Below are 25,342 nucleotides of genomic sequence, written 5' to 3' on the forward strand. Positions count from 1 at the left end.
CGGGGAGCGAAGCAGACCCAGTAACCCAGGGCTCCAGCTTGGGGAAATAAAGCCTCAGACCTCTGATTGAAAGAGCCCATGGGGGTTGGGGCGGCAGCAGGAGAGACTCCCAGCCTCACAGGAGAGTTTGTTGGAGAGACCCACAGGGGCCTAGAGTGTGCACAAGCCCAACCACTTGGGAACCAGCACCAGAGGGGCGCAGTTTGATTGTGGGTAGCAGAGTGAAAGACTGAAATCCGGTGGAGAGTGGAGCGGGCGCCATTGCTCCCTCTCGGCCCCTCCCCCACATACAGCGTCACAGCGCAGCAACCAGTGTTACCCCGCCCTGGTGAACACCCAAGGCTCTGCCCCTTTAAGAAACAGACATGCCAAGACAAAAAAAAAAAAAAAAAAAAGGCCCAAATGACAGAACACTTCAAAGCTCCAGAAAAAATACAACTAAGCGAGGAAGAGATAGCCAACCTATCGAATGCACAGTTCAAAACACTGGTTATTAAGACGCTCACAGAATTGGTTGAATTTGTTCGAAAACTAGATGAAAAAGATGTAGCCTATGCTGAGAGAAACAAAGGAAAATGTACAGGGAACCAATAGTGATGCGAAGGAAACTGGGACTCAAATCAATGGTGTGGACCAGAAGGAAGAAAGAAACATCCAACCAGAAAGGAATGAAGAAATAAGAATTCAGAAAAATAAGGAGAGGCATAGGAACCTCCAGGACATCTTGAAACGTTCCAACATCCGAATTATAGGGGTGCCAGAAGGAGAAGAGGAAGAACAAAAAATTGAAAACTTATTTGAAAAAATAATGAAGGAGAACTTCCCTCATCTGGCAAAGGAAATAGACTTCCAGGAAGTCCAGGAAGCTCAGAGAGTCCCAAAGAAGCTGGACCCAAGGAGGAACACACCAAGGCACATCATAATTACATTATCCAAGATGAAACAGAAGGAGAAAATCTTAGAAGCAGCAAGAGAAAAGGAGACAGTTACCTACAAAGGACTTCCCATAAGACTGTCAGCTGATTTCTCAAAAGAGAGCTTACAGGCAAGAAGGGACTGGCAAGAAGTATTCCAAGTCATGAAAGGCAAGGGCCTACCTACATCCAAGATTACTGTATCCAGCAAAGCTATCATTTAGAATGGAAGGGAAGATAAAGTGCTTCCCAGATAAGGTCAAGTTAAAGGAGTTCATCTCACCAAGCCATTATTATATGAAATGTTAAAGGGACTTATCTAAGAAAAAGAAGATCAAAAATATGAACAGTAAAAATGACAGCAAACTCACAGTTATTAACAACCACTCCTAAAACAAAAACAAAAGAAAACTAAGCAAACAACGAGAACAGGAACAGAACCACAGAAATGGAGTTCACATGGAAGGTTATCAATAGGGGATTGGGAGGGGGAGAGAGGGGGGAAAGGTACAGAGAATAAATAGCATAAATGATAGGTGGAAAATAGACAGGGCGGGGTAAGAATAGTGTAGGAAATGTAGAAGCCAAAGAACTTATAAGTATGACCCGTGGACATGAACTATAGGGGGGAAATGTGGGAGGGAGGGGGTGTGCAGGATGGAGTTGAGTGAAGGGGCGGAAATGGGACAACTGTAATAGCATAATCAATAAATACATCAAAAAAATAAAAATAAAAAATGATATGCAAAAAAAATGGATTAAAAAAAAGTCTGCTATTCAAGAACTGGTTTTTAAATCCCTTCTAATATTCAAAGTTCACCATGATAAGTTAGTCTGGAAACTCATTTAGTGTTTGTACTTTAAAGCTTTCTTGATGTTCATCTCAGGTCCCTCCCTGCTAAAGGTTTTTCCTCTCTTTTGTCAGGATCTCTGTCACTTCCCTAATCCTTTCCAGGGCACTTAAAGTGTTTGAAAGAGCTAGTATGCACAAAGCATTAAGGTAACCCCAGGCCTTAGTCCCACCATGATGGCCCCTTCTCAGGAACTATCTTCTCTATGAATTGAGGTGCTTTGGAAAAGGAAGGACCTGCTATAAAAACAGATGGCTATTTTGTCATAACATCTGGACAATGCGGCTTAATAATAATAAATACCACCTCATATTTGTGTAGATTGTTTTCACATGAGTTACTCCATTTTTTAAATTTCAATTCCCACTACCCTCCTATTTAACTCACTAAATTGTGGTATACACGTCTGTGTTTCTGTGTCCTTCAGTTGTGGTAGATGTATAAGAGCATAGGTGTGTTTTGGTGCTACAGAAATACTAAATAACCAAAATAATACATCATAAGCAAATAATAAGCAAAATAAATAAGGATATGGAGTATTATAAAAGAGAAAACCCCATTTGATTGAAGAAACCGTCACAAAGCTAAAGATATTTCCAGTATTTTTGGAAGAGTGACTGCACGAATGACCCCTCAGCCACCACGGTGTGAGAAGTGGCTGGCAAATACGTGAATATTCGAAGTCAGACCACACACTGTTCCACCATTTGGAAGATGTACAAAATGGCACACTATCTTCCCAAAACATCTCTTCTCCATTAAGAAGCTTGTGCACTTAGCATAATGCACTTGGTGGTGGCAGTAGTGGGGGTGGGAAGCACGCTGGGTAAATGAGTTTTAGAATCTTTCACGATGAATTTAAACAAAAGCTGACATATGGAGATCTTGTGTTATCCTCCAGGCTTTGTGCGCCTTCTGCCATGTGTTTTTATCAGGGGTGGCCTGTTTTGGCAAAGAGGCCTTGGTGTTCCCCAGTCCTTGTCATGTGCTGATGGTCTCTCACTCCAGCCAGACTGGTCCCTTAACCTCTGCCCAACTTTGCGCTCTGAACTTTTGAAAAAAAGATCATTGTGCAATTTGAGTCTGTGCTGGTCTGTTTACCAAGCATCGGAACATGTGCTCTGAGTAAGTCAGGGGCTGCGTTTCTAGGCCATCCACTCTTCACTGGCCTGTTTATTGCTGACATACATCCTCCTGAGAGCTGGTTCTGATAAGCCACGCAGTAGTTGTTTGAGAGCATTAGGATGGTCCTGTGTACACAGCGGATAACAGTGGAGGGGATTTCCTTTCCCAAAATGTGACCAGAGACACTCAGCTGGTTTCCAAAATCTCTCTTTCCAGCCTTTTCCCTGGAAGGCTCAGGAATCAGCTTTGCAGATTTATTCCGGCTCATTGCTTTCTACTGCATCAGCAGGTAAGGCCTCTTCCTCTCTTACGATTCTCAACACCTGCCTAGTATGCAATATAATTGGCCTGTGGTCTCTCGATTAAAATAAACAGAGGGAGGAGGCTTAACACCTATTAGATGTCACTGGAAGTTTTGGCTACTAAAATAAAATGGTCACCAAGTCACCTGTGTCAGGCTTAAGATCAAAATAATTTCCCTGGCCCCTCTAAATGTAAAATCTCATTAATTAATATGATTTTGTTCTCAAGCTGCTCCTGTTTCCTTTTACCTGGACCCATCAAGCAGAGGAAACACACATGCATGCACACGCAAAGAGAGAAAGGGACCAATGATGCAAACCTGGAGCATTTAAAGGCCCTTGATAATTTTTCTGAAAACTCTTCAAGGGGAGCAAGTCATTTTAGAAATGCGGGATCCTTACACCAGCCTATAAATTGTGCGTCACTGACCTACATGGCCTCTGGGTGTTCATGTCCTTTTCATCATTAAAGCAACTATTTCAGTTGACAAGAAGTTAAGCCAAAAACCATAAGGTTAACAAGTGTCAGGAGGGTGCCAGTTGTGAAAGGCTTTTTCTTTTTTCTTTCCTTTCCATCCATAACAGTTTTTCAAATCAAGTGTTTTTTCAGTAATTAAGGATCCAAACTCTTTAGCTGCAGAGATTGACATTGCCTCCTCTGAGCTGAGTCAGCAGCCTCCTTTCTTCTTCGGAGTGTCTGTTGCAGCTGGTAGAGTAATGACAGGCATGAGCTACTAAGGGCTGTTTTCAAAGACCACTTCTCACAGCCAGTGCTGAGCCTGAGAAGCTTGTTTGAGATTGGTTTACTTTGTGTTAATTTAAGGGTCAGGTTATTTCTCAATGACTGAGTTAGATGTTCCTTGTACCTGTTCGACTAGGCCCTTTGGGGGCAGGCACTAAGTTATTTGCTCCTGGAGGTCAGCAGGCCAGGGAAAGCCATGCAGTTGATAGTCTGAAGGTAGAGAGACAATCTCAAAAGGGACCCCAATGCTGCTTCCTAGCAGGAAGAAATGAGGGCTTCACCTAGAATTGGATCAGAGCTCTGTGAGTGTCCACTAAGGGACGAAACCTGCCAAGGTGTAGACCAGAGCCCTTGGCTTGTGTGAGCAAATCTGCCACTCCAAGAAAGGAGGCTAGAGCAGGAGCCTCCACCATGCCCTGGGAATTTTACCTGGTCTGGCTGGAGGCCGACCAGGCCCTGGGAGTGAATTTCAACATGAACATGCTGGTCAGAGGTGAAGTTGGCCAGTGTTTACTCTTCATAGTTTGCTTGCCGGTGACTACTATTGTAAAAGATTGCTACACCTATAAAATAGCATTTGGCAGCAACACACAAAAGATACCATCTCTCCCCTTAGTGTTCTGGAATGTTCTGGAATAATAGACTGGAATGCCTGCTGTCCAGGGCTGTCCAGTGATTGAAGGATATAAAGTACAGGAAAGCCTTTGATAGACTACAGAGCCTGGTGCTGAGATAAAGTACTTACAGAAAAATCCCAACATTGACATTTTGTGACGAGGGAGACCTGAGATTCATTTTCCTATTTTTTTAAATAATGCAAAGGTTCTTAATGTTTTTGTTTCTCCTTTTCATCATGTTACTCATTTAGTTAAATCTATGTTCTTAATTGATTTGATCCAGTCTTACCAAAATATTTTTGAAATGTTCTAGATGGTTGTTAGTACATAATATATTCAAATAGAGGTGACTGGTGTTCACACTGAGCATACATGCACCCATGCAACAAGACGAGAATTCATGAGTCGATACGCATATGATTGCCACATTAGAAAGGCATGTTGAAAAGTATAGTGGAGGATACAAATAGTGATGATGCACACCTTGGCCACAAATGCCTAGCAGGTCTCTGTCAGTTTGCTGTAATCAGTGTAGTCTAGAGCACTGCCTTGCAAACTTGTACTACAATGCCTGTAATCTTGTTAGAATGCAGATTCCAACTGAGAGGGTCTGTGGCAGCACCTGAGACTTCATTTTCAATAAGCGCCCACGTGATAAGGCTGATGCTGCTGGTCTTACAACTACATTTTGAGTAGCAAGGGGCTGAGAAAATAATTTTCAATATTAATTATTAAGTATAATTATAATTTCAGGGGTTTTCTCGGTCTGTGCTAGGCATCATACATATTAATACATTATTTCTAATCCTCATGGAAACCCTGAAATCAGGATTATGAAGATGCTGTGGCTTGGAGAGAGTGAGAGGCTTGCCCGCATTCAATTAATAGCAGATTCTGGATTTGAATCCAGGACTGCCTTTTTACCAAAGCCCATATTTCCCCACTAGATAGCTCAGATCCACAGATGTGGGGTCCAACACACCTGAGTTCCACTTCATTCCACACCAGCTCTGTGAGTGGGTGCAGGAGTCTCTCCATCTATGTCATCTGAGTTCTTGATCTATGGAATGGAGGGCATGAAAGTTTCCTCTCAGGATGTGTTGGAGCCCCACATGAGGTAAGGTGCTTGGTGCACTGCAATAGTAGGTGTTCGGTAAAGTTAGTCTCCTTCCCTTTAGAAATATGACATATAGAGCAAAGTTAAAATAAAAAGTAAATCTAGACTATGTGTGTGCTAAAACTCTTGGGTGAAATCTTTATACCTAAGATGGATTTATTTTGTTAGGCAAGTTTTAGAATCAGGGCCCCTTTTCTTAACAGGGTATAGATGAGAAGGAAGGCCCCTTGTGTGTGTGTGTGTGTGTGTGTGTGTGTGTGTGTGTGTGCATGGAGGAAATGCCATTATGCTCTGCCCTGGCTGGCACAATGGGAGAGGACTCATATACAACATCTAATTTTCTAGTAGATCAAAGCCTAAAACCACCAATTAGCAAGTGGCAGGTGTGGTTTCCTGTCATATATGTCATTAAGAAAAACCAAAAACAATCATGTGATATTTAGGCTCCAGGTACTGCAATGGGCAAGGTAAAAACTTAAAATAAACAAAGGCTGGTTTTGTTGTATGTGGCTTTCCCCCCAAATTGTCTAATGAAAGTAGATCTTAATTAAGTTGGTAAAGCCATAAAAACACATATTTGCATGATACTTTGGTGTTACAAAGTTCTAGTTACCATTGATCTTCATTTAAGATTATAATCAGGGTCACTGTGTCTCTGGGGGCCAGGCAGCAGCTATTACAGGTGCTGCCATCCCCTTCATTGGCATTGGCAGTGTCAGTGAAGACGCTGCTATTCATCGAGGCTCCACCTGCTTCATCTAGAACAGATGTGAGAGGACAAATAGAAGGAGGTGTTCACCATGTTTGGGGGCAGGTAAAAGGGTCTTCTGGAAGCAGGAGGTGACCCAGACTTGACACCCCAGGAAAGAGGAGCCTCCTGACTGCCAACTCCCAGCATTTTTGTTAGCAGTATGTTAGAGCCCTTGTGACACTGTTACATTTTATTTATGTTTTGCTTTTTTCATTGACATTTTTTCTTTGGCATTCAGCTTCAACAGCTTCACAGGTTCCAAAACAATCAGTCATCCAGATTTAATCTGATGTAGCCCAGAATGTTGCCTAATCTTATTGTAAACAAGTAATTTGGTGTAGTTATTCTCTTCAGTGGAAGTTTTCAGGGCAGTTTGTGTAGACAAAACACAGGCAGAAGCTCCAAGTTTTGTCACTTACTCTACCCCAGCCACCATGGCCCCTAGATATTCTTCATACATGTCAGACCCTCTCCCACCCTAGGACCTTTGCACCTGCTGCTTCCTCTGCCTGGAAAGTTCTTTTCCTCACAGTTTACTCCTTGGCTACCTTTAGATCTTCAGTCAAATGCTACCTGTTCATGGGGCCTTCCCTGGCCACCTCTCACACCTGAACACTCTTTCTTATTCCCCTACTGCACTTTATTTTTATCCATGGCACACATCCCCTTCTTATATATTATATAATTGCATAATTGTTTGTTGTCTATTGGTATCCATTTGAATGCAGCTTCATGCAGGTGGGTAATTTGTCTTTTTTTCCCCAGCACCTGGAACAGTGCCTGCCACATCACATATGACTATAGACATTTGCTGAATGAAGGAATTCATTGTAAGACCAATACCACCACTAAAAAAAAAATAACTATTGTTATTGAATATTCATTCATTCATTTATTCAGAACACACTTTCTCCCTGTCTGTATCAGGCAAGGCATTGTGCTGAACCCTCTGGGGAACTCACCAATGCTTAGAGCATGGTGAAAAGGAACAAATGTTTATTAAGCCCGCCCTTTTCTTTTCTGAGAAAGCAGAAGATCATGGTCCATGCATTTACTAGGGGCGACAATATGCCCTAGGAATGCAAGCTCCTGGTGCCAGCTCAGCATTTTCTTGTTGGGCCTGTTAGCCTATGATGCTGCAGTGCATGTGTTTGTCAGTCTACACACGGCGTCATGCTGCTTGGGGACTGGGTTGTTGCATGAGGTCCTGTAGATGTGTCTTCCTGCTCCAAGTGTGATCACAGTTACAGCAGTATGGCCTGGGAGCTTGGCAGAAATGCTAAATCTCCAACCTCACCCAGACCTCCTGAGTTGGGGTATGTAGTATAACGAGACCCCCTTGGGTTCATGTACACTGACCTAAAACACAAGAGGAAGTTTTATCTCAATATTCATTGAGTATCTGCCATGTGTAAGGCAATAGGATAATAAATATTGGTTTAGGATTGCACATTTCTGCCCTGGGAATTGGGGTCCAACATTCAGAGCATCTAGCAAATTAGTAATAATGTTTATGTCTATGACAGATCCACCAACATATTGAACGGTTCCAATATTAACTCTAGATACATTTTAGCTAACTAGGAAGGAAATCTGGTCCTCACTGAAACTGTGCGGGCTTGTCTCTCAACCTGTCCTGGATATGTTAACACAGACAGAAATTATAATCCTACAGGTCCTATCACCAGTAAAGATAAGTTCTGGTTAGGCATGATTTGATGTTTACTTAAAATAGTTTAAGCTGAAACATCTCCGTGATGGAAATAAAAGTAAGAGATAGAAACATGGCATGTAATTACAAACATTCTCTTTTTTGAAAAATTAGGGATGTTCTGCCGTTTACCTTGAAGTTGCCTTATGCCATTTCAACAGCCAAGACTGAGGCTCAGCTTGAAGAACTAGCCCAGCTGGGACTAAGTAAGTGAAGGCCCCACCCAGGTCTCTTTTGAAATGAATCCATGGAGCAAAGTCAGTGTTGGGCTGGCTGATGATACGTCATAACATCAAAAAATAATCCCCATGTCCAAGGGGATTCAGAGGTCCCTGAATCACACCTTCTGAGAGTCCTTTTCTAAGTCAGATGTTGAACCATTCTTCAGAGGCAGGTGCTGAGTTTGTCTGGGTCACCCCCATATACTCCCCCACCAGCATCTTTGAATTTGAGTTATCCAGAGTGTCCAAATGTAATGTAAACTTCTGTAATGTGTTCTTTCTTTCCCTTCGCGGCATCTTGCTGGGGAAAGGAAGTGATTGACAGAAAGGGAAACCCAGCACAGCGCCTGTCATGTGAATCAGTTTGGTTCCATTAGGAACACACGGGCATGACAGCACTTCTGTGCTTTGAGGAATCTGACGGCACAGGCATCTAGAGTAACATCTGTTGCACTTCCTTTCTTGTTCAGTTCTGATCCTGGTGTTCTGGGCCACGTCCCTGACACTGTGCATCTCCTTGCTCTGGCCAGCTGGGCCCTTGCTTCTTCTCCTGCCTCTTTGCTGATTCCCGTAAACCCAACACCATGCTGCTGGACAGTGGTTGACAGTGGATCAGGACATACAGTTCACCCAGTTGTACTTCTTTCTCCCACTGCCCTGGGGAATTCATGTGGGTTTAACTTTGACAAAAACACTTTTCCTCCTAGAGGAGAAGGGAAAATTCTCTTAAGGGAAAATGCTGTTAGGATTGTAGGGCTTCAGTCTTCAGATAAACAACCAGGCCATAGTATTTGAATGGAAGTTTGCCACGTTGAAGTGCAAGTGCCAGGATTCCTAAGACCTAAGAAGCTATGATATTTGACCCAAAAAATACAAATATATGTGTTCCCTCTTTGGCCTATTTTCTGTTAATGTAAACTTGTTTTGAAGCAGGTGTCATTGCCAAGGGAGCCTGCATAATTTGTAGGAAGCCTGGAGGTAGATTCGGATTCCATTCTGAAACTTGAATTGCCTCAATAAAAATTGCTACATGTGCCTGAGGCCTGTCTGATGGGCAATTGGGTAGTAGGACTGGGCAACAGAATCCTGGTAAAAATATCAGAGCTGTATAAATGTTTTGCCATCTCCTACAAACTGAGTTTTACACACCTTTGAAGAGAATTTTAAACAGTTCCTGAATTTAAGTTAATATAATCAGCTAGACTGTAGGCCCCTTGAAGACATGTATCAGTTTTCAGTTTTCTCTGGTGCCCTCTGTCCCCCTAACTCCTGGTTCGGGGTACAGTGGGAAGTGTGTGCTTTGTGCTGCGGCTGAAGCACTCAAGCGTCATGGTCAGCATTCGTGCTCTGCAAAGATAAAGGCAAAAATCGCTTGTTCTAGTGACCAGTAAGCAGAACATTAATTAATATATATTCATCTCATAATTGCCAGTGTACACATTATCCATTTTGTGAAGAGACAACACTTTTTAAAATTCTGTACCTCATTTATTTGTTCAACTAAAAAATATTTCTGAAGGGTCCACTATGTGGCAGGCACTGTGCCCCAGACTAAGGGTTCAAAGGTTAATTGTGTCCATCTCCTCCTCCCCTACCACCCAGGTTTATATTCTGTATGGGAGAAATGCACACCTGTGAGCTAAGTGCACTAAGCTAAGCCTAATAAAGTCTTTCAGCGATGGCGATAGAAGTCCAAGCAGGACCCAAAGGCAGTGGGAGCAGTTCCACCAAGACCCACACTACCTAATAGAACTACATATAAGGCCAGCCAATGTATAATCTTTAATTTCCCAGTAGCCACATCAAAGAACATTAAAAAGACACAGATGAAATTAATGCTTATAATGAAATATATCTGAAATGTTATTTCAACATATAATCAATATTAAAATATTAATCAAAAACTTTACATTCTTTTTTCATACTTAATGTTTGAAAACCAGTATGTATTTTATCCTACAACACATTTTTAGGCAGTAAATTTTGATCAGAAATGCATAATCTTTATTTAGATTTCATTAAATTTACAGTTGAAAAGTAGATTCACATACCCAAATTCTAAACCTACTCAAAAGTTTTCCTGTAACTGGATTGAGCATCAGTTTTTAAATCTGAATTAAGTAACATTAAATAAAATTTAAAACTGAATTTCTCTGTTGCACTAGCCAGATTTCAAGTACACAGTAGATAGAGGTAACTGTTGGTTCTCATGTTGGACAGCGCAGAATGAGAGAGAAGGAAAGGAAGGATGAGAGAAAGCAGGTGACACAGCCCCAATGTCAGGCTTGTTTTCACCATAGACGAGGCAGCAAGTTCTCCCAATATCAGTCTCACGCCAGGTTCCCATGACCAGCCATTCTGGGCCCATAAGAAAGAAATACATTTTAAGCAAACACAGCAAGGCAAAACCATAAACAGATAATGACCTATTCCAAATGGAAATTACAATAGACAACATTTATTACCACTAGTGCCTCCCCCCATCTGCTTGGAAAACTGATGCCCATCTGTAAAAAGGGACACTGGCAGAGTAGTTACAATAGCAACATGTACTGCTCCAAAGAGTGCTGAATATGTATAGCCATGGTGAGGAGGTTATAGGATTTGGGAAGGATGGGCAGCAAACCACAAACATAAATGCCTGAACTTGGACTTAACATTTGCATAAGTTTGCTGTCCTTGTTTTTGCTGATGGGACCTATGAGTATATTTTTCCTCATTTGGGGGTTTTAATGCTGAACATGTAAAACCCCAAGCAGATTGCATAACATCCCTCAAGTCCATCTGCTGGTCCAGCTCATTAAAGGGGAACTGCTAGGCCCTCTGTGGAGGGCACCCCCGGGAGAAGTGGATTGGGAAGGGTGCTTTTGCTTTGATACTGGACTTGGTTTTTGTAAAGTTGGGGAGCCCCATGGCCTTTTCCAAGCCTACACTGTAAAAAAAGAACTAGCTGGTTCTTTTTTCCTCACCTGTGAAAAGGCGAGGCTGGCTTTGAATGTTTGCCAAACCATTTCTCAAGGGTTTGGAAGGTGAAAGCCCCAGGGGCCTTCCTATGAGCCCACAGCTGGGCCTGGAAGCATTTCTACCCTTTCCAGTAACACAGTTAAAGTTGGGGGTGGGGGGGGATCAAGTGAAATGCCTACCCCTCCAAAGACAAGCGTTGTCATGAAAATATGCTTTTTTAAATTTGTGAAGGAATGACCCAAGTGTACTGTATTTACATTCTTGTGTTCACTGATAATGACTTTCAGATTTTTGGAGCTCTCCAGCTGACAACAAACTCCCAAACCCTCCACCTCCCCATAGGACTGTCTCCTCAGACGGTGTTTGTCCTCCCTCCCGTCAGCTCTGCCTTATAAATGGAGTGCATTCTATAAAAACCAGGACGCCTTCAGAGCTGGAGTGCAGCCAGACCAACGGAGCCCTGTGTTTTATTAATCCTCTTTTCTTGAAAGTGCACAGCCAGGACCTCAGTGGAGGCCTGAAGCGGCAGTGCACAAGGACTCCCAACGCGAATGGCACTGAGAGGCCTCGGTCACCCCCACCCAGGCCCCCGCCACCCTCTATTAATAGTCTGCACACAAGCCCTCAGCTGTCCAGGACTGAAACGCGGGCGAGCATGCCAGAAACAGTCAACCATAACAAACATGGGAACGTAGCTCTGCTTGGAATGAAACCAACCCCCATTCCTCCACCCCGGCTGAAGAAGCAGGCTTCTTTTCTTCAGGCGGAAGGCGGCGCAAAGACCTTGACCGGCAGCCGGCCTTGCCTGGGCCAGGAGCGGGAGCTGGAGCAGGAGCCCCGCACAGCTGGCAGCCCAGGTGGCGCCCCGCCTGCAGAGGCACCGGGGGATTGCACAAGGGCCCGGCCCGCCTGCTCTGAATCACGGCCCCCGTGGCATGGAGGCAGACAGAGGCTCAGCGACATGAGCATTTCCACTTCCTCCTCCGACTCGCTGGAGTTCGACCGCAGCATGCCTCTGTTTGGCTACGAGGCTGACACCAACAGCAGCCTGGAGGACTACGAAGATGAAAGTGACCAGGAGACCATGGCCCCCCCCATCAAGTCCAAAAAGAAGAGGAACAGTTCCTTTGTGCTGCCCAAGCTCGTCAAGTCCCAGCTACGCAAAATGAGCGGGGTGTTCAGCTCCTTCATGACCCCGGAGAAGCGCATGGTCCGCAGGATCTCGGAGCTGTCCCGGGACAAGTGCACCTATTTCGGCTGCCTGGTGCAAGACTACGTGAGCTTTCTGCAGGAGAACAAGGAGTGCCATGTGTCCAGCACAGACATGCTACAGACCATCAGGCAGTTTATGACCCAGGTGAAGAACTACTTGTCTCAGAGCTCGGAGCTGGATCCCCCCATCGAGTCGCTGATCCCTGAAGACCAAATAGGTAAGTACCCACTTTGCCTTATTTTATATATGTATTACAGTAACCTCACAGGTCAGTGCCTTATTTTATTTATTTATGTATATATAAATATATAAAATACGGTAACCTCATAGGTTAGCGCAGTCTGTGTTAGCTTGAATGAGGACTTCTCTGGAGTTCAAAACAGCAGCACACTCCACCTCTCCCCAATTTGATTGGAAACTTAGCTTCTTAAAGTCAACCTCACTTATACCTGCCCCAGCTGCTACATACCAGGCTGGGAAATGTGGGAAGCGACTGAAGACAACTGCAGAATGGTTCTGTTCAGGGGTCAAGTTTGCTTTCTGAGGGTCTGGTTGCTGTCTGATTTTGTGCTGTGTGTGTGACAGGATTGTTGGAGTGTTTTCTGAAAGTGGCTCTCTGCAGGCTGCATGTGCACAGATAGGTAATCGTACTGTCTTCTGAGAAGCAGTGGGTGTTTTGTTCTGCTTTATTTGGGAAGGACCTTCTATTGAGGTATAGCTTACATTCGAAAAAGTGCAGAGATGACAGCGTGCGGTTCAGTGAGCAGAACTTGACCAGCATCCAAAAGACCCCGTCCCCCTTTCCCAAAAGAGTAACCCCCTGCTGGCTTCTAATCATACAGAATTCAGTGACAAGCACTGTTCTAGAGTAAAAAAAGGGGGGGGAGGGGTATTTTGTATACCTTTAAAATAAATAACAGTTTGGAGATCACATGAAAGGTGTTTTCTCTAAAGTCAAGGGGAAATACTTTCTTTATAACCTCATTGAAGGACTAGATTAGTAGTTACTTTGGCCAAGGGAGATTTGAATTTGGCAAGCAGTCTGTTTTTCCAGGGCAAGAGTGTTGAAGGGATTTTTTTTTTTTTCAATTTCAGAAGGTTGACTCTAAAAGACTAATTTCAGAGAGCTCATTCACTGGGCAGCAACAGCCAAAATAGCTATCAACATTTCCTGGCAGTTCATAAAGCTAAACACAAATTTCTTTTTTCTGATTAGGTCTGTTTGTCAAAAGTGTAGTAAACAGTATGTGGTAGAGAGTAGTGTCTCTCTCTCCCTCCACCCCCCTGTCTCTCCCCTTTAAGTGAGTTTCAGCACTCTTTGATTTTCTCACAGCGGAATCAAAGCCTTGTTTGTTTTTCTGTGGTTTGAGCCTGGGTCCAAGAGGCGTGGTTAGAGCTGAGCTGTTGCTGAAGAGAGAGGCTAGAAGGAATGTACTCTTGCGATGTGCCTTAGAATTGAAAATGGCTTCAAGGCGAATCAAGATAACCGTACAGACCACCTCTTTCCCCTCATCTCACTATATCCTGCTTCTCAGGGGAGACCAGCTCAGACGTAATATTAACAGGGACCCAGAACCTACACAAGAAGCTTCCCTCTGAGGACGCCCAGGGGGAGAGCAAGATAGGCGCTGATGTCAGCTCTGAGGTATGTGGCAAGCATTGCCAACCAGCCTACAGAGAGAGACAGGCTCCCAAGGGGACAAGGGCCTGCCTTCCCTTCCTTCCCTGCTGATGTTGTAAGCACCAACCCAAGTACTGGTCCCAAGAAGCTCTTCTGCCAGCTTCTTCTGAAGTGAAGTTCAGATATGTTACTTGCTCTTGGAGTTCAAGGCCTCATTTTCTCCAAAAACTAATTTGCTGCTCCAGAAAAATGCAGTTTTTAATTTAAACTCTAAGGTCATAACAAGAAAGAAAGCTGACACCTGTGGAGTCCCTAATTTGAGCCAGGTGTCTATTCAAGTGATTTCAGTGAGTGCTGGCCTCACCTCTGTGAAGCAGGCATGGGCATCGTCCCTGTGGAGTAAAGAAAGGCAGAGCTTTGCCAGATGGAGGCGTTTGTGCCAAGGCCACACCAACTAGTAACCAGCAGGTACAGCATTTGCACTTCCTTCTGTCGAGTTCAAAGCCCATTCTCCTGGTCACTTCACCTCCTTCTGCTGCCTATATTCATATTTTCTCACCAGAAATTAAGGGGAATTGAAAACAATGTTTTTAATTATATTGTACACCTAATATATTGTTATATGTCAGTTACATTTCAATAAAAATTAGTTTAAGAAGGATTTTAAATTAAGAATGAAATTAAGGGGAATTGTAGTAAAAAGCTAACCCTTTGCTGAGGCATCTCAGACTAAAGCTCTCCATGGAGATGTGGGTATGACTACCCTAAACATTGCCACGCTTTTTTATTGGTATGTTTGTTTTGGTTTTTAAAGCTTTCGTGTTAAAATACGCACTTTGTATCTGTTGCTTCCTCAGTGAAACCATCATTCTGTTTTGAAAGTACAGTGAATATGCTGGGTTTTTGAAAATAAGAGGAAGATGGGCTAGAGCAAAAGTTAACCTAAGAAACTCATCACAAGCCCAGTTGGAGGGAAGGGGTGACCCTAACTCTTAGAAAGCCAATCCCCTAAGTGTACAAGTTACTAGATTAGAACTGGCAAGAAAATGGACTTAGTCTAGTTGTCTTATTTTTACATGTTTCTAAATGAAGGGCTCACTAGTTTACTACAGGCTGCTTAACACAGTGACTCCTTTAGGCCTCATAACCAAGTCACGGTTGGCACATTTGTGTAGATATTGTTCATGGTTTGCAAATTCATGAATGGAGGCCAAGACATATAAAGTGACTTTGAGAGGGTTCTCCTGTTGGTAAGTAGGGGAGCCTGGGTTTACACCAGGTCTTCTGTCTCTGTTGCCTGCTCATTTCTCACCACATCTCTCTTCCTGGGTGGATGTAATTCACTTTGAATGCCATCCCCAGAATTCCAAGCCTCAAATTCGTTCTGAACAGATGTCTACTAATGCTCGTAAGGCTTTCCAAGAATGCCAATTGGGGTTTTCTACTCTTAGAAAATCTAGTCCTGTCCTCCTCTCCCATCACTTATGAAGGACATAGCTCCAAACTAGGAAGTGGGGCTTTAAATTTAAAGCCTAGATTTACAGAATCTCCATCTTGAAGTTAAGGAAGTTGAAGGAGGCAGTTCATTACCCTTGTAGAATTAGAGTAGTCATTCATATGTGAAAAACAACCATATGAATGCAATTGTGTGTGCAGTATATGGAAGTAGTACTAATCTCTCTTCTTCAGAAAGTGATTCTTCAATTACAAAGAGAAAAGCCAATTAAAAAACTGAATATCTCTTACCCACTGTCACTGTACCCATATGTTCCTGTTACAACCCTTTAGGTCATCACTTTCTAGGTGAGTATGAAATAATAGTTAATCTCAAAAATGAAAAACTGCCAATAAACAACAAGTGCTGGCGGGGATGTGGAGAAAAGGAAACCCTTGTGCACTGTTGGTGGGAATGCAGATTGGTGAGGCCACTGTGGAAAACAGTATGGTGTTATCTCAAAAAATTAAAAATGGATCTGCTTTATGACCCAGCAATTCCACTTCTGGAATAGATTAGAAAAAAACGAAAACACTAATTCAAAAGAATATATGCACCCCTGTGTTCATTGCAGCATTATTTACAATAGCCAAGATTTGGAAGCAGCCCAAGTGTCCACTAGTAGATGAGTGGATAAAAAGCTGTGGTACATTTATGCAATGGAATACTACTTGGCCATAAAAAAGGACGTCTTACCTTTTGGGTAACTACATGGATGGACCTGGAGAGTATTATGCTAAGTGAAATAAGCCAGTTAGAGAAAGATGAGTACCATATGATTTCACTTATGCATGGAATCTAAGGAACAAAATAAACTAACAAACAAAATAGAAACAGACTCATAGATACAAAGAATAGACTGGCCACTATCAGAGGGGAGAGAAGTTAGGGAGCTGGGTGAAAAAGGTAAAGGGATTAAGGGGGAAAAAAACCTCATAGACATAGACAACAGTATGGTGGTTACCAGAGGGAAAAGGGGTGAGGTGAGATAGAAGAGGGTAAAGGGAGATAAATGGGATGGAAGAAGACTTGACTTGGGGTGATGAACACACAATACAATATACAAGTGATTTATTATAGAATTGTGCAACTGAAACCTATATAATTTTATTAACCAATATTACTCTGATAAATTAAATTAAGAAAAAGAGAAAGAACATGACTGGAAGTCACATTAGCCAAGATTCAGTTAAAAACATACTATCGTGAAAAGATGTTCATTTTTAAATAGCTTTTGCTGACTTAAAAAATAACAAATGCTCATCTTAAAATTATTTGTAAGATACAGAGAAGTATAAAGAATAAAAATCACTGTCAAGTTCCATTGAGCTAAAATAAATAAATAAATAAATATAAACCTGTCATTCTAAATGGTTGTGTTCTATCATGGATAATTTGCATGTTTACATTACTCTTTTTTTTTTTTTTTAAGACTTTACTTATTTATGTTTAGATGGGAAGGGAGGGAGAAAGAGAGGGTAGGAAACATCAATGTGTGGTTGCCTCTCATGCAGCCCCTACTGGGGACCTAGCCTGCAACCCAAGCATGTTCCCTGATTGGGAGTTGAACCAGCAACAACTTGCTTCATAGGCCAGCGTGCAACCCACTGAGCCACACTGATCAGGGCTGTTTAGGTTACTCTTTAAAGCACTTCCATCCAAAGCCCTGCCATTTGAAGGCTCTTGAATAAGTATTATTTGATTGACATCAGCTATACTCTTTCTAGTTGGAGAATGAAGTCAACGAGGATAAGATGTGATGAGTTCCAATGTAGGTCAGTTCTCTGATCATTCCAGGGCCACACACAGGGTGAGGCAAAAGCAGGTTTACAGTTGTGAATATGCAAAACACAGAGATTGTTCTTGTATTATTATTATTATTATTAATGTATTATTTTTCATACAAACAACTGTATTATGTTTCCCTTTGGGACAGTAATCCACTCCCCACACACCACTGCAGAGTAGTACATGGAAGGACAAACACATGCTTTAACAAAAAGCGTACACAGTTTCAGGTCCTACACAAAAACCCTGGGATCAGTAACTTCATCAACAGAGTGAGGTACACTCATTACTGGTATGTCCCTCCAAGGGATAGGGTGTGACATTCCTCATTATTCTAACATGTGTTTCTATAACTGGTGAGTTTTACATCTTACCTCTCTTGCTTCAGTCTTTTTCAACCAATGGGAAAATAAGTCCAAAATTTCTGGTAGTAAAATCTCCACTTTGCAAAACTAGTTGCATTTTTGTGGTTAGTGTTTTGATTTTTATTCAACCAAAATAATTTTTATTTCTCATTTGACGTTAATCTTGGGAAATTCCTCTGTTTTCAAGTCTTATTTCAAGAAAAACAAAATTTTTGCAACTCTGAAATTGTTACTAATCCCAGATTTTCTATAACTGTCCACCACAGACTATCAACAATACAAAAAGACAACTTTTGTGTTCATAAAAGTCAATAGTGAAAAACAAGACAACTGTTTTATTTTCATTAATTGCTATAAAGTAAAATGTGTAATTATTTGAAGAAAACTATCCTTAAACTGAATTCTCACATATTTCAAAGAGAACATCAGTTTACACAGGCCTGTGTTTTTTCAATAGAGAAATACTGAAATGTGGTTAGATACCAGAGACCACAGCATTAGTAAGAAAGGGGATTTGAAGAAATTCCCTAGGAGTTAAACAATTACAACTACTTTGCTCCAGATCACTTTTTAAAAAATGAGTATGGAAGTCTGGCTCAAGCTTAAATATGTAGTGTGACTTGTTTTTAATTGTTAATTTATAGACTGGCTTAAATCCCTTGATTTATTATCTGCCCTTTTTAATATAAATAGTCATTCTGAGAGATGCAACCAGAGAGGCATATTGATGCCAAGTTGCGATTAAAACTTTGGATCTGACTTCTGATCTAGTCCATGTGACCATATTGTCATATCCTTATGCAGTTAACAAAGGGTAGAGAAAAAGGAGAAAGACTGATTTTGCAGCATATAAAAAAGAATGCTTATATTATTTTTTAAAATCAGTTTAAATAGATAGAAGACCATCTTTCTTTTCCATGGGGCATCATTTGTTATATAATTTTTATTTTAGGGCATCAAAATTGGGTCAATTATTTATATCACCTAAAAAAAGGTTCACAACTCTGGAATTAAGAGTCTCTGCCCAGGAGAGCCTGACTCCATGATACTCCCAGCACAGGAACTGTTAGCCCTATACTTTGTAGAGCCCTAACCATCAAGGTAGGGTTGGGAGTAGCATCACAAAATAAGACATATGACGATATCTGTACCATAGTGTTTTCTGACCAAAGAAGCTTCCATCCCAAGAGAGATAAGCACCTCCTAGACAGGAAATATCACCATTACCTGGAATTGATACAGGAATTGAGAGCATGAGCCAGGGGACATTTGAAATACTATATTGATTTAAAAGGAAGCATGGGAATCTTTAAAACTTTGACACTTTTCCCAGCACTCTTCTTCTGCCGAAAGGATGGCTCTGATTGGCTGTCTTGGTGAGGTAAGCATGGCATGGAGGAGCCCTCACTGGCCAGGGGTCCCAGCCATAGCCTTGCCTCACTCATGTAGCCTCTCAAAAGGGACCACCTAGTGCAGGCACAGCCCCTGGCCTCTCACCTCATGCACAATGTCCAATGTAGAAGTTCTTGCTTATTGTCCAGGCCCAGGGCTTCTTTTAGAAGCCAAAATTCACAGCCTGCCTCTTTTTGAGTCAAACATTATGTATTAAATGCATACTGTGTTTTTAATAGAACCAAGTGAAAGCCCCCATAATACCCTCACCCATGTGTGGTTCTTGATGGTTTACAAAGCTTTTTTATACATAAAGTCCCCTTAAATCTTTTTAATGCCTTGGAAGGCCCCATTTATTATCCTCATTTTTACAGATGAGGAAACAAATGCTTACTTAGTGAGGTTAAGCCAGGATGTTACAGAGCAAGGGGGTGGGGTGGTTCACGATAAATTATTACAGAAAAGATTCCCCCCTTTCTGTCTCTGGAGGTTCCTGCCCCCCACGCCCACCTTCTAGGTTCGCAATGCCCGCCGCCAGAGGAAAGATGTCTCTCAATGCCAGAGACTGGTGAAAAGGAAAGGAATTGTTTATTTAAAAGTTACACAGACTTAGAGTAATGGCTTAATGACTTCAATAAGATACTAAAGTCCTTTAGAATACCCACAGATGCACAGTCCTTCCCTCTCCCTGTGCCCAGTCCGGGGTACTGTGTCTCAGGAAAAGAAGTAGAAGTCCGGGATTCAGGCTCCCAGCACCATCAGCTGTGTGGCTGCTGCAATCTCCAGTTAATCCAAAGCCATGTGGCACCTTCTCATGGCCCACCAGCAAGAGTCCTTTCTCCCCTTTTCTTCCCGGCAAAGTCTCTCCTGCTGCCTAAGCCACGTGGCGAAAAGAAGCACTCCAAAACCACACGGTCCTCTCTACTCTCCTTCAGAACCGCGTGGTCCTCTTCCTTTCCCCTCAGAACCTTGTGGTTCTCTCTCTCTATGGCTGCCGCGCCTAGGTTTAAATCCCAGTGCCCATCTTCCTTTGCAGCCCCATTTCCGACTCCTCCTACAGTCAGTTACACCTGCCAGCATCCCCATATTCTTCCAGCTTTACTGGGCTGCCATAGTAAGTCTGGGCAGGTGTGGCCCCATGGCGTGGAGCCAATCATCTCCAAGCTCTCACGCAGGCACTGTAACCAAGGGGAGTTGCTTCCCAGTCCCATCCTGGGTGGGAGTCACTCCCACCCCCTGGCTCAAAGCATGGGCATAGCAGCTATTTAACATATCTATGAAACCAGTTAAAGGTTATAGATATGATAAATGACTGTGCCAGGGGTTAGCTGCAAAGCTCTTGCTACACAAAACAGCTCTAAATGGCCCTGTTCCATGTGTCCCATCCCCCCTGGCTCAGGCTTGTGGGGGTGAGGACATCCTACATATATTTTTTAATATTTCCTGGACACCTTGAGCTCTGGACCCCATTACAAATCCCTTCTTGGGGCCCTCCTCTTGGCTGCACCCTGCTTCAAGGAGGCAAGTGAGACTGAAAATGATTCAAGTGGCAGGCTTTTCCTATACCTCAAGTGGTGACTACACTGCCTTTCTCATTTGTTTTATGAGGAGAAAGGACAACCACAGAGGTGAAGTCACATCACAACAGAGGATGCCTGATCTACATGACTTAACATTAATGTTATTAACCCTGCATCACCAGCCCAAGGTTGAGTCTCCCAAGTTTCTGTTCTGTAAAATTAAAGGTCCTCCTGTTTCCATATTCTATTCTTCAGAAACAAACAACTAAGTCCTGCCCACACTCAAGGGATAAAAGTAGAACTAAGCTCTATCTCCTGAGGCCAGGAGGCCAGGAGATGGACACAAATTATTTAGAATTTTTCTGTAAGGAGCATTGGTCTCTGTTCTCCCCTGCCTTCTTTTTTACTGGCCTTTTACTAGAAGACACTGAAATTAGCTGATGGAATTTAAACATAAAATATCACATAAATATAGCCTATACTTTTTCATAATGCCCTTCCTTGAAGCACACCAAAACAAGTAATGATGCAAGTGAATCACCACCTAGTAGCAGTCATCTTTATTTTGGCACCATCTCTCTTGGACTGGTGGGATCTGCCTTTAATGATAAAACATTCTTTATCATTTATCACTTATGGGCTGAAGTATGCATTGCTGACAATACGTAAAGCAAAGCCAGGTACAGGCATCCCTGCAGGGCAACAGGGAACTCTGCAGGACTGGAGCAGGCTGTCCCAACAACACCTGGATGATAGCATCATCACCAGAGTCATATGTGCTGTATTCTGCAGGGATAAGAAGAGGAAACATTTTTCACATAGCCTCCCAAAGAAAGGATCTGTAGTTCAACAGTCACTTTTAAGCACATGCTATGTGCCGTCCTTGGACTGAGGATGGCAGGTGGCTCACATCACGCCCCCCAGGTCTGGTGTTCAGAGGGCTTCCCCTGGAGGAGAGAAGTCTAGTTCTCTCCAAGTCAGTGCAGTGGCAAAGGCAAAAGAATGCTGAGTTCACAGGAAGGGGAGGAGCCCGTAGAGGGGGTGGGAAAGCAAGGCTTCATGGGAATCCACATCAGGAAAGGCAAGGAACCCACCAGACACAGGGAACAGCATGTGGAGAGGAGCAGAAGCACAGAGGACTGCAATACTGTCAGCTTCAGCAAGAACATGGGCCGTTTGTGGGATATGTGCTGGGACGAAGGAATAGAAGGCAAGGCCTGGGATGCATTCCTAAAGAAATGTCTGAGTCTTTAAGATAGTGGAGAGCATTTTAGAAAGATCACATCAGTGGAACTCTGACAATCTCTCTAGCTCAGATACCAACTAATGAAATCAGATGCTGGCTATAAACACTTGCAAACCAGTGTAACAAGCCAGGATGCCAGGGGCCTGAAGTGGGCAGACTTGTAGCCAGGACAGCAGCATGACCCGAGTCCTCCCCAGTTAAGAGAGCAAAAACAGTTACTGGTAAACCAAACCCACCCTTCATACCACACACTCTCTCATCTGAAGTGGTGCTAGGGGCTCTCTCAATTCCCATTACTCTGAATGATACACAGTCTCTGAGGATGTTTGGCTCATCTGTGATTTTGAGCTGCTAGGGATGGAATGAGGCCGTGACAAAACACTCAGGGCAAGGAAAACCCAGAGGGGCTAGACTTTTGATCTTTGTTCTTTGTACCTATGGGTGGGCGGGACTGAGGAAGAGTAAGAGAGCATGAAAAAGAGAAAGATGTACAGGAAACTAGGTGGCTTTTCAATTAATTTATTAAAGCACTTTCAGTTCCCATTTCAAACCAAGCAAACCACAGTTAACAGAAAACAAAACAAAACAGGTCTGAATCACCAAACTGGGTATCCCTTTTCAAGGGCATATAGCACACATTCAAAAAGCAACAGAGGGAGTCAATGGTTTTTGGCCAGGGAGTAGGTGTCAGGTGCATATGTGCAGCTCATTTTGTGAGCTCTCACCCAACCCTCCCAATAAATGCCCTCTGAGTGGTCCCATTTTACAGATGAGGAATCTGAGGCCTAGAAAGGTCATCTTCTTCCCTCAAGGTCACAAAGTAGAAAACTGTTCATTTGAACTTCACATCAGACCTGAGGACCACTGGGACACCAAGTGGTGGGCTTTTTGGACAGTATAGCAAAGTGCTGTTGGCTGCCTGGGTGTCACATCTCAGCTTTGCTGAGATGGGAAAATCAGTTTCTTGGCTGAGAGGCAGGAGTGTGTGGGTGGTTCAGAGGAAGCATTCAGGCTGGACTGCTGGGCCGGAAGACCCAGCTCTGCTGTTGAGCTGTGTGCGCTTCGTCATGTCTTCACATATCTGTGCCTCAGTTTTTTCACATGTAACATTGTATGCTAGACACTGTTGTGCCTGCTCCACTGACACTCACTTACCTGTTTGATTGCCAACTGCCAGGACCTGCAAAATTTTACCTGACACTTTCTCGTGCCACCAGGGTGGATGGAAATGCCCTCCCCCATGTTCAGGAGCAGCCCTCAAGAAGGGACCGAAGGGAGCAGGTGTATAAATGCCCCAGCTTCTTCCCCTCTGGTGAGGCAACCCTGAGGTGTGCTGTGTCTTGGACTTCCCAGCAGAGTGAGCTCCAGCTGCCCCCAGTGATAAATAAAACATGCTACATTGGCTGCCTTCCCTCTTGTCTCACTTCAGCAGTCCACTGCCAGTGTTTCCTGGGATCACCTCCCAGATGAACTACTCATATTCAAGTCCTGGTCTTAGGGTCAGCTTCTGGGAGAACCCAAACTAAGACGAATAGGGATTATGTACTCATCTCAGTTGAAGGGTCGAAAAGTATGTAATAGTGCTTGGAACTCACTGAGCACTACACAGTGTCAATTCTAATCCTTAATCCAATCATGCAGCCAAAGGAAAATACGTTGGCACATAAAGAAAAATCATTTTGCCCTTGTACAGAGGGAGACACATCATGCCATCTCCTGATTTGTTTACGGTAGGGACAACCAGCCTTGCATCTTATCTCTACCATCCTGGGATGTCATTTGACTGCTAAGCCCCATGCCCAGGTGCATAGTGAGGGTGGCTCTAGTTCCTACTTCAAAAGGCAGAACTGAGGATTAGCACTTAGTGAGGTCATATATACATAGCCCCCTTAGAATAGGAACTTTACAAATAGATGCCCAATAAATGTTCGTGATTATAAATGTTTAAATTTCACAACATGAGCTCCCATCTCTTGTAATGAGCTTTTCTTTGTACTACTTTACTTTTTAAAAATTATCAGAATGCTAGAACTCTAATAAACTAAGAGGCCATATAACCTAACCTCATCATATATCTTTATCATGTAACTTTAGGTGGCAACCTGTACATTTTGAATATTATGTTGTTTAGGTTCTGGTTTCTATTGGAATCCCCTGGAGAATATTTATGTTATTTTGTTTTGTTTTAGCAATTAGTCAGGTCCAGACTGCTAGTTCTGTCTTAACTTCCATGGGCAATGATTCTGATGGCAGTTCAGAAGTTTGAGGCAATGACAGTAAGCGACACGAAATGACTTGGCCAAGGTCGCTTAGAAAGATAGAGTTTGGCTGGCTACCAGGCCTCATGGTCCTAGAGCTTTCTAAGACTTTGCCTTCTCTGGACTTTACCTTCACCTCTCAGGCTCTCACTTCCCCCCAGACAGCATTGGGTAAGCATGGCCAGCCTCGTGATGACTCCCTGTCTGATCTCTGGCCTTTTCTGGAACCCATGCTGTCAGTTGGAGTGAAGCAAAAGGGAGAAGGATCTGTCTTGCATTCCTAATAGGGGAGTGATCACCCACAGCATGGGAGGGAAACACATTTGACAATTCTTACAAATAACAACTCAGGTCTCATTAAGGTGAGAAGCATTCAGTCCACTGCCATGCTCTTTATAATCTCCCCTTATGGATGAGCTTTGGGGACAGTTGATGGGATCTGTGTAAATATTTTCAGAAAATTTGTTTTCAGTCTTGACCATTCAGCTAACATTTTGTTTCAAAATTAACAATATTGTTTGTAGCTCAAAGAATTCTCTAGTATTTTATTGTTTTTTGGTGGGTAAATACACTTCACATAACCAGATTTCTTGTGTTCGAATTCTGACTCCCCCTCTCGCTAAGTGTGTGGCACTGACCTCTTTGGGTTTCACTTTCCTCATCTGTGAAATGAACCCCCATAGGGCTTGTTTGAGACGAAGAGTCAGTGCATGTAAAGTGCCTAAAATGGTGTCATTGTTCTTAGTTTGAACTATTTTATTTCTAGGATTTGAAGCAATCAGAGATAATAAAAAACAACAGATAATGATTAAATGAAATGTGATCATTCTGGGTTATTTTGTTTGTTTATTTGTTTGTTTTTCTGAGCTGGTTCTCATTCTGAAAGATTTTTTGTTCCTTCTTTTCACTTAAATCATTGTATCCTCTTCCTTCATGAACTGAACCTGTTTTTTTTTTATTGGAGAAAACCAGCTGGGTATCAGATCCCTTGGACTTTAATATTTGTTCTATTTATTAGGGACTTGGAGAGGGGTGTTAGGAGTAAAGTCTTGAAATCAATGCAAAGAGAGCAGTCTTATTTCTAAATAATTGCCTTTAAAAGTGGACTAAAAAAGCAAATCTCTCTCTG

The 25,342-nt window shown here is 42.8% G+C and overlaps 1 protein-coding gene across 11 annotated transcripts in view; it reads left to right on the forward strand.

The window, feature by feature from the left end:
• The window catches only part of RIN2 (Ras and Rab interactor 2), a 239,526-nt gene that overhangs the window by 199,933 nt on the left and 14,251 nt on the right, over nt 1-25,342 (forward strand). For all 11 annotated transcript variants that reach the window (XM_053926043.2, XM_024559337.3, XM_045194656.2 and 8 more), the window contains 3 exons: nt 3,107-3,179; nt 8,245-8,336; nt 11,603-12,745. In XM_053926043.2, coding sequence (XP_053782018.1) covers nt 3,107-3,179; nt 8,245-8,336; nt 11,603-12,745 — 1,308 coding nt within the window. The remainder of the gene's footprint in view (nt 1-3,106; nt 3,180-8,244; nt 8,337-11,602; nt 12,746-25,342) is intronic.

The sequence above is a fragment of the Desmodus rotundus genome, chromosome 6 (genome assembly GCF_022682495.2).
Source record: "Desmodus rotundus isolate HL8 chromosome 6, HLdesRot8A.1, whole genome shotgun sequence".
Classification (NCBI taxonomy): Eukaryota; Metazoa; Chordata; class Mammalia; order Chiroptera; family Phyllostomidae; genus Desmodus; species Desmodus rotundus.